Genomic DNA, 10,149 nt, shown 5'->3' with positions numbered 1-10,149 from the left:
ACAATAAACGGCCCAGTCGCGCCTTCAGAAGTCCGTTTTTCGTCGGTTCGGGCCGAAATTGGCGCCGGCGGACCCAGGCCGAACCCTGTGCGCTGGGGGAGCCGGGTAAACCGATTTTGGTGCGAACGGGAATGGGCCCACCGAGTCAGCGACACGCCGCTTCGTCGTCCTTATCGCCTCGGTTCCCGCAGGAATCAATGCCAAGGCTGTCGTGCCGGTCAGCCTCCATTGATGCCTCACAGGCGGGCAGTGAAGGCGCCGCGACGCGCGTCCCGCCCGCTCCTGCCACGCGTCACCCGGCATGCAGATTCTCACCGCCCCGCTTCGGCTATAAAAGCCGACCTCCCCGCCGGTGAACGCCACAGTCGCCACAACTCGCCTTCTCTCTCACCTCGTCTCACCACAGAAGCAACTCTCCCCCCCTTCCCCGCCAACGAGCAATGGCTGAGCGGTACCTCGGCGACACCGCGGCGGCAAACGGCTTTGGTCGCCGCCATCTCCACGAGGACGAGGCGCGCCTCCTCTACGAGGTCGACTATCCGGCGCCCCCAGACATGTGGATGCAGGGCTCGTGAAGGTTGAGCGCTAGCGGCGTCCCGGTACCCCCGGTGCCCACCGGGGCTGAACGGCGGGCCGAGATCACCTGCAACCGTTCGTTGCTGTCGGAGGAGCAGCGGAACGAGCCGAGGTACGCCGTCGACAGCCACTAGTTGTGGATGATGTACTTCGACTGCCGCTGTGAAGAGCAGATCGTCTCCGCCAACGGCACCATCCTCTGCGGCCAACTCAACGCCGACGGGCGGCGCGAATGGTGGGGCGTGCCCGGCCGCACCCTCGAGGCCGTCCTCGATCACATCGAGACCGGCAACACGCCGCGCCTCGAGTACCCGGCGCGCCCGTCCTTCTCTCGCCGACGTGGCAGCTCCTGGACGTCGCGGCGAATGGAGGCGGCGACCTCCTCGTCGTCGGGCTTTTCGCTATCGTTTGGGTCGCCGGCGCTCCGCCTCGTCAAGCCAGAGCCGCAGGAGACGCCGCTTGGGCGCCACACCCACAGCAGCGCCCTCGTCATCAACGAGGGCGGCCGCCCCTCCCCGCGTTCCCTCCGCCTAGTCCGGCCAAAGACCGAGCCGGGGTTGCTCCCCGTCAAGAAGGAGCACGCAGAGATGGCCGCCGCCGACGACAACACCGTCCTCAAGTGGGCGAAGGCGGACTACATCCGCGAGCAGGTGGCGCGCCAGCGCCGAGCCTACGAGGAGATCAAGGCCCGGCGCCGCGGTCGCGAGGAGGGTGGCGTCGTCGTCCTCGACAGCGACGAGGAGGACGCGCCCGGGCCGTCCAACCCCCCGCGCGTCGACGACCCTGGTCAGGGGTGCAACAAGGACGGTGGCGGCTCCGGCTGGACGCAGGGCGGCGGCGACGACGACGCAGGCTCCTCGGCATGTAGAAGGCGGGCGGCAGTAGTAGGGCTAGGCGTAGTTCATTTTTTTTCTGATTTCTTGTACAAATTTGAATAAAAATCACCAAGTTTGTGCCGAATTCGAATCAAATCGCCGAGTTTGCGCCGAGTTGGGGGCGACCTAGGGGTGACGACTGGGAACGCAATCGCCCCCACGCCGAAAGTAAGCGCTGGTTCGACCCTAGACGACGCTTTTTCGACGTCCTGGGGGGTGAACTGCTGGAGATGCTCTTAGGTCGTTTCTCTTTGGGGCTGGGTTCAGATCTTGCATGCAGTGGTTTGTTCTTCCTTTTTGCCTTGTGTAGTTCTGTTGTATCTGTTGCACTAGTCTAGGTTGGGTTTGGCTGTATTTTGCTCAAGGGATGTCGTCTTTCATGTTGATGATCCTCGTGGCGTTTAGGCCGGGCGTTGTTATTGGTTGTGCCTTCTTTGACATCGTATCATCTTTCTCTCTTAATGAATATACATGCAGCTCTCCTGCATGGTTTGAATGATAATGCCTTCCCATGGGTATCATGCATGGATACAAAAACTTGGACTCCAAGTTCAGGACATGTAAAAAATAAGTGGGAGACAAGGTAATGGCTGACAGGCACGTTATTATTACAAGTGCAAAGGGAGAAGAAAATAACATCAATTCGAGTCTGAAATTGCTTTCACATCCACTGTCATATCATATTCATGTCCTTCAGCTAGCTCTGGAGCTCCCACAAGATGTGGCTCCATTTATCTTCAGTAATTTTCTACTACGTAGAAGATAAAAACGAACACAAGTTATCACAACATTAAAAAGATCACTACAAAGATTCCCTTGGAAAGATTGACGAAGAAATATTGTGTTTGCAGACAGAAAGAAAAATGGGCCTAACTTATTACACCATTGCGAAAGATTACAATTGCTCACGGTCACTTCACTTCATTCAAGAGAGTGGATTCACAAAATAATACTCCCTCCGTCCGAAAATACTTGTCATCAGAATGGATAAAAAGAGATGTATCTAGAACTAAAATACGTCTAGATACATCCCCTTTTATCCATTTTGATGACAAGTATTTCCGGACGGAGGGAGTAAAATACAGTAGTCCCTCTGTTCACTTTTATAAGGCTTTGTAGACGTTTCCGACATTGTGCAAAACAGCTCAATTTCACTTGTCTAAAACGACTTATAAAAGTGAACGGAGGGGGTAACATATTTAATCCTATAAGATCCCTGTGGACTAGATCATGCTCATTGTTGCAGCACAAAAACATAACTGAAACTATCTTAGTTCAGCGCCCATCAGGATGCTATAATCATGAAACAAAATAGTCCGTGACCCATGATCGAGCATACAGCAGTGAGCAAAACTGCATCAGCCATCCAAACAAAAACTGGAGGCACAGTGCCAGCTGGGAGGATCAGGAGGACAAGCATGAACATATTGGTACATCATCAGGAGGCCCTTCCAAGAATCTGTGCAGTGGATATCAAACATACTGGTACGGTTATATAGCACGGAACTGAGGGAGCATATTAACATATGTTCACTCAGATTCAGAGGTAGCAAACTATATTAGTGAATACGAAATTTGACACGGCCAAGGGATACTTTAATCTAGAATCAGGGCGATTTAGCTCAAACCGGTAGGAAATATAACGAGCCAGGAACCATTTGGTGAGAAAAACAGACAGTGGGAATATTGCACGACACTGAATCTGCGTACTAAACATCGAACATACTGCCACTATTATGCAATTGGTCGATACACGGAACTGAAGACGAGCATACTGACATGTTGTTCGTTCAGGTTCGGATGCAGGAAAGAGATAATGTGTAAGAGTGCTAAAAATCAGAACGATGTTGGACAGGCTAGATTTTCACAAGTTGGGATTGGAGGACAGTGTCACGTAAAAGGGAGAAAAAACAGGCAATGAGAAAGCACATGTCAGAGACCAGACAGGCAACATATTTTTCAATTGCTGATGAGAACGATACGGTAAAAAGAACTAAAAAAAAAAACTCTCCAAGACACTAGTAGCACACACATTTCCACTGGTAAGAAGGACCTAACAGGCGATGCATGGATTGCAGCTTATGCTCTCACCACGGATGTGGCGGGCGAGCTGGATGTCCTTGGGCATGATGGTGATGTGCTTGGCGTGGATGGCGCAGAGGTTGGTGTCCTCAAGCAGCACCGTGAGGTAGGTCTCGGCAGCCTCGACTAGTATTTGGAATGCCTATTTTCCATGTGCTTTATCCTATGCAATTTATGGTTCACCAGACCACAGTAAAGTCTATTTTTCCACCAGTAGCAATATCTCTATCTTCTTGTCAGTTCATTTTTTCAACGCAGGTTTTTTTGTTATGTCAGTCTGTAGCAAGCTAACATCCCCCTGTTCTTTTGTGACAAAGAATTTTTCATCAGCTTCAACTTCCTATGGTTATTTTTTCTTGTCATTTTTCATTTCCTACTAGTCTCAAGTGGCGCTAGATAGCTGCAGAGTTAAAAACATCGCCCTAGCTGCTGTTGGATCGGTTCTTTTAACAAATCTATCTTCTTATGCATGCCTGATACTCTAGTACTCAAGTCTGAACTTTCAATTCTATAGTACTGCTGATGTTGATTACAGTTCACATGCAGCATTTTTACTGCAAGATATCATGCTGCTAAGTGCTATCATGTCCCCTTTATGTGATTTATCATTGCAAGTTGGGATGTCCAATTATTTATCCTGCTGCTTCTATGGCCTAATGTGATAAGTTAGTTTCCATCACCTGATGTTATTACCGTGTTCTTCTTGTGGTGTATATCCTGGTGGGTTAGAAGTGTCATTTCATTGATTGTGTGCTCTGAAAAAAAAATTACAGTGTTAGGGAATTAAATGATGGAGAAGCTGATGCAAATAAATCCAATGAGGAGAATAAGAAAACAGGGAAGAGGAAGGGAAAGACATAGGTACAAACATGAAAACAGAATGCACTGGCTCCTATATAATTTAACTACATTTACATTTCTTGTGCAAAGTCCTCACTAACAAGCATTTTTTGTTGGTCCAGGGAACAGCTACCTGGTACCCAGACATCTGAGTTAAGAAGGTTTGTCAATCTCAAGCAGTTTTTTTTTTAACTTTTGAGATGGGCAGAATACAATACTGCAAGTTATAAAATGATGTTTATCTTGGCAACTTGGGCATTGACTTATGTTACACATATTTTTGTTGATTGTGGTTAAATGGTGAACATGCGGCATTCCTTCAATTTCATTTTCATGATCATAAGGGTACAGGATTATATAAGTACCTCTGAGACTCTGTTTAAAAAAACATTGGGTATTATTTGCATCTCTGAACTCTATCCTCTTTTTCAGATGTCTTGTACTAGCAGTGATAACAAAATAGAAAGGGGCATAATCACAATGCAAATTACGGTTTCTGAATTTTGGGTGATTTACCTTATCAATTTTCTTGCCAAAGAGAATCTAAAAATCCAAAGTTAAGGCTTCAGAAATCTGCAAGATTTTCAAACTACTTTGGTTTTCTTTATCTACACATGTATTTAAACCACCGAAGTTTGAGCCGATGCATATATGAATATGTTTATTCTGCAAAAGGTACTAGCTGAGACTTTCATGGTGGTATGCAATATGTCTCTTTCCAATTGTTTCAAGTCAGTATACAATTTTTACTGCATCAATAATCCTTTTTAGCAGTAAGAGTCAATATATATGGTCTCTAATCCTTCTCAATTGGAATAGTCCTACTGCGGCTGCGGAAGGCAATATAATATCCCAAGGTTACAATTTATTAATGTTCACCACAACAGTAAACCTACTGCTACCACAACGCTGTGTTTAACCCGTCATCTTTTCGGAATTCTTAAGTTGAGGAGCAGTCTACTGAAAAAAAAATCAAGCAGAGGGCAAATAAAGAAGAGGTGTTGTGAAGTCTGTATGTTATCGTGTAAGATAATAGTAGGAAGCATTTGAATTTAGGAAAAATTGGATGGCCAATAAAGCATCAAATTGAGGTCTTAAAAATCTCTTTGGACCAGTCTAATCCAAACATGCATTGACGGATGGGTATTTTTAAACCTTCCCTTCAAAAGAACATGTCTATCCACAGGATATTTTGAAACCAAGAAATTTTGGAAACATTTTCAGAGAGATATCTATCCAGTGGGATGGATAAACTAAACCGTTTGCTGAAATCAGGGAGACAGGCATTGATGTTTAAGATCAGACTGTTAACTTCCCGTACAGTCACTTCTCACTGATACAATGCAGTTGAGCTGCTTATTTACTTGTTATGATAGGACACATCTTACCTTTATACTCCTGAGTGTATCCAATCTTCAGCATACATATTCTACCTAAACATTGTATTTTTTCAGGGACAGCATGAGATTCCGACAATTCGTGGCCAGCGCTTTCGTGATGTTCTAGTGTCTGATCAGCCCCGGGAACGACCAACCTGTAGCAAGTTCATAGGAGATGCAGATGTAACATTTTCTCTGAACGTGGAAGCATAGTTTGTTAGGAATTGTGTGGGTGATGCGCCCATTATTATAACCATAGGTGGTAACACTACTTTCAGATGAGGCATAACACATACACCATTGCAAGAAAGACAACGAGCTTTACAAAGCACTAGCATACGCATGGAGCCCAAAGAATTTATAGAAGCTCTCACAATTTTCAGTTTTCATGATAGGCAGTGGGGTGGTGATAGGCATATCGTTCTTTGACCCCTTCTTTGGCTTCTTTTTTAGCACCTTCTGTGTCAAGCGCTTCCAAGGATAAATTTAGTACTAGAAAACCACCTAAACATAAAAATAGTGGAAAAAACAACAATACAAATAGAGCATGTGAGTTGAAATAATAATTACCTAATGGCTTTATCTAGGACTGGTTCATCTTCTTTTTTGTAAGCAATTCATTCTTAAAAGATTGGATTAGTATTGAAGTGAAATTCAAGCTTGAAACCCTTTGGCTCACTAATTACGTACCATTTGATATCCCTAAAGTACTTTAGAGCTTCCTTGTCCCTATCGGATAATACATGTAAACAATAAACTACTCCCTCCGTTCCTAAATATTTGTCTTTCTAGAGATTTCAACAAGTAACTACATACGGAGCAAAATGAGTGAATCTACACTCTAAAATATGTCTATATACATTCGTATGTGGTAGTCCATTTGAATCTCTAAAAAGACAAATATTTAGGAACAGAGGGAGTAGATGCCAACAGAATTATGTGTAAATGCATCTTAAGACATGTGTTAGAGCAGGAGATGTATCATTTCAGCATTAAATTACTGAAAATATCTTAATACACGCAAACATGTGTTCACCTTTCTGATCTGCAGCAGAAGCCTGCATCATCTTTAGTTACACCTTCTGCCTCAGCCACACCGTCAACTACATCATGACGCTGTCATTTGCAGGTGCAAGAAATCCATCAGATGGATCATGGCATGCGACATCAAATTTGATACAGTTGTGTTAAAGACAGTATGTACAGTATGAGCAGTGCACAATAAAAACATCTCGTCCTAATTTACCAGTCGTAGCATCATGGTACAGGTGAGAGTTGATTGCGGCAGTCACAGGGATCAAAAGGAGTTACAGGATAAAACAGCAAAAGGCTAAAACAACATAAAGCAGATGGACACACAGAACTGAACGAGCCAAGGTTGTTCATTCAGGTTCAGAGGCAATCAACAAGATTACTAGTGATTTACGAAATTTAATACAGCCAAGGCATCATTCAAGCTAAATACTTGGAAGCAACTTATTTAGGACAAAGTAGCTAAAACCGGCAGAAAATTTCACAAATCGGGATAATCAAATCCACCGTTTCGTGCATCACATTCAATGGCAGGCTCACACCAAAAGGCACAGATCTTAGAACAGATAGCCAACATTGTCATTTCAGTTACTGATGACAGCAAGAAGGTGACATCAGATCAGACACACTACATCCACGATGGAACGAACAAACACTAGCACGCATACATTTCCAAGGCTGGACAAAGGCTAAGATGGACCTAAACACTCACGGCGCACAGATTGCGGCCTAGGCCCTCTCGCCACGGATGCGGCGGGCGAGCTGGATGTCCTTGGGCATGATGGTGACGCGCTTGGCGTGGATGGCGCAGAGGTTGGTGTCCTCGAAGAGCCCCACCAAGTACGCTTCGGCGGCCTCCTGCAGGGCGGAGACGGCGGAGGACTGGAAGCGGAGGTCGGTCTTGAAGTCCTGGGCGATCTCGCGGACGAGGCGCTGGAAGGGGAGCTTGCGGATGAGCAGCTCGGTGCTCTTCTGGTACTTGCGGATCTCGCGGAGCGCGACGGTGCCGGGGCGGAAGCGGTGGGGCTTCTTGACGCCGCCGGTGGCCGGGGCGGACTTGCGGGCGGCCTTGGTGGCCAGCTGCTTCCTCGGCGCCTTGCCGCCGGTGGACTTCCTCGCCGTCTGCTTGGTGCGGGCCATGTCGTCGGAGATGCGCCGGGAAGTTGAGGAGATTTGGGGGATTGGGAGGAATGGGGGTGATGAGGAAGAAGGGGACGGGGCGGCGTTAAATAGAAGGCGAGCGCCGAGCAGGTGCGTGAGTTTTGCTTTTTCGGGAGGGAGGATGAGCGTGGAGCGTTGGATGTGTGGTGCCTGGACGGTCGAGATCTGGTATCGAGGTAGTGATCCGTGGGATGGTGGTTCGCGTGCTGTGATTGGTTCGCTACGAATGAGGCGGATCGTGGAGGCGTATGGTGTTGGGCTGTTGGCCCGAGATGGAACGAAATGGTGGTGGAGCAAAGGCGCGGGTCATGTTTGCTCTGCTCTTTGCCGCCAACATCCCAAGCAAAAATCTACTCCTTGCTCCTATGTCGCCAAAAAAAAGGAGAATTAAAGAGGGGATATTTTTTGCGGGAAACTAAGAGCAACTCTAGCAGACCCCGCATCCCGCCGGCCCGCAAAACGCGTTTGCAGTTCACGCAAAACCACTTTTGCGGGCCGGCGCGGGCTGGCACAGATGCAGACCCCCAAACGGATCCGTAAAAAAAAATATTCGCGGAATATGCTTTTTTACGTTTTTTACAGGTCGGCTTTCGCGGGTTCTGCTCAGCACCACCGCGACGACCCGCAAACAGAAAAACTGCAAATCTCGCATTTGACATAGGGTTTAGCAAACAAGTTCAACTTCAAACGACATAAATTGTTTGTGTGCAAATAAAATCAAAGTTCATTACGCAAAAGAGGGCATGCAAAAGGTTTGCGTCCATGTTCGGCATCATCTTGGGGGTCGATCTTCACTCCGCACCATGGAGTCCATATTGAAGTTCATCGACGCCACCGAGTCCACCTCCGTCGCTTGTTCCAACTCCCGCACCGAAATCATCCACATTGCCATCATATGGAGCAGAGAAAACATCATTGGAACTGGAACACGGACCGGCCGAGGCTACCATTCTCCTCTTCAAGATCTCTCTCCTTGCCATATCATGCCATGTTTTGGTGAGGTCGTCCGTGTCATTGCGGTTCATTGACATGATCTTGTTCTCTTCGGCGAGCAACAATGACATCGATTGTTTTCAGAGGCGCGTGCTTTTCTCTCCTCAATAGCAGCTTTGCGGAGCCCCTCTTCCTTGAGCATTTGCCATTTTTCTTGCTTCTCTTTTGCCTTCTTCTCGGTCAACTCTTTCTTGATCTTCAACGACTTCAACAACATCAACTTGTTTGATTGCACCATGGCATCAATCTTCTCCCTCAAGCTCGATGCTTCCTGCTCTCTCTTCATCTTCTCTTTAGTCTTCTTGTCGCCATCGGGCTTGTGCAAATCTCTTGGGCCATCCTCATCCTCATCTTCATCCATGTTTACAAGTGAGCCTTTCTTTGGTGGGGATTCTTTGTCGATCAACTTCCACTTCTCGCACTTTTGGAGCAACTCCCAACAATGCTCTAATTTGAAGAATCTGCCTTCCGAAGCTTCCATGTCCTTGTATCTATGTTGAGCAATCTTGTCCTACAAAATGTGAACAAAGTGATGCAATCATTTCCCATGATACATTGTGATGATGCACAACTTGAACAAAGGAAAAACAAACTCACATAATCGGACTCTACGGTGCCACTTGGAGGTGCATTGCGTACTTGCTCCAAGCAAGCTGCCCAACGGCTGCACATAGGCTTGATATTCTCCCAACGCCCTTGAAGCGACCGAAATGTGCGTGGAGTCCTATTGAGATACTTTTTCATAATGCGGAAGTATTGATCTTCGATCCTTTGCCAATATCTCTTGGCGTTTTGAGAAACACCCGTGCATGCATCAAGAGACACCGCACTCCATTTTGGATCAAAGCTTGATCTTCCAAGATCGTGTAGTTCTTTGATCTTTGGCTTTTCCCAGTATTTGCTTGCGATTCCTCAAACGCTTCCGCTTCGATCTCCTCCAATTCGTCCGCACAACCATGATCATCCACGCCGCCGTCCGTTTCATTGTAGTCAAATGGTTTGGAAGGGGCTTGATCAATGTCAACCACGTTCGTGTCCAACAAGTTCACGAACTCGGTTGTTGCATTGTTCGAATCACCGCTATAGCGAACAATAACAAGTCACGAGCTATCGAGACTAATGGCGAAAAATGAAAGGGAATCGCCAAGACCGAAGAGGCATACCTTGCGGCCATTTCATCGAACACCTCGCTCGCGGGGGGAGCGGCACCG

At 47.0% G+C, this 10,149-nt stretch overlaps 1 protein-coding gene across 1 annotated transcript; it reads right to left on the bottom strand.

Annotated features, from left to right (window-relative positions):
* Window positions 1-7,341: 7,341 nt before the first annotated feature.
* On the bottom strand, window positions 7,342-7,994 carry LOC123142483 (histone H3.2). Its single transcript, XM_044561383.1, has one exon. It carries the CDS (start codon window positions 7,922-7,924, stop codon window positions 7,514-7,516), a length of 411 nt encoding a protein of 136 aa, XP_044417318.1. The 5' UTR covers window positions 7,925-7,994; the 3' UTR covers window positions 7,342-7,513.
* Between the last annotated feature and the right edge of the window lie 2,155 nt (window positions 7,995-10,149).

Source organism: Triticum aestivum, chromosome 1B (assembly GCF_018294505.1).
Source record: "Triticum aestivum cultivar Chinese Spring chromosome 1B, IWGSC CS RefSeq v2.1, whole genome shotgun sequence".
In the NCBI taxonomy this organism is placed as follows: domain Eukaryota; kingdom Viridiplantae; phylum Streptophyta; class Magnoliopsida; order Poales; family Poaceae; genus Triticum; species Triticum aestivum.
This window is presented reverse-complemented; position numbering and strand designations above follow the sequence as displayed.

Coding starts and splice junctions, on each gene's coding strand:
- LOC123142483 (XM_044561383.1), bottom strand. CDS start 7,924: ATGGCCCGCACCAAGCAGACGGCGAGGAAGTCCACCGGCGGCAAGGCG.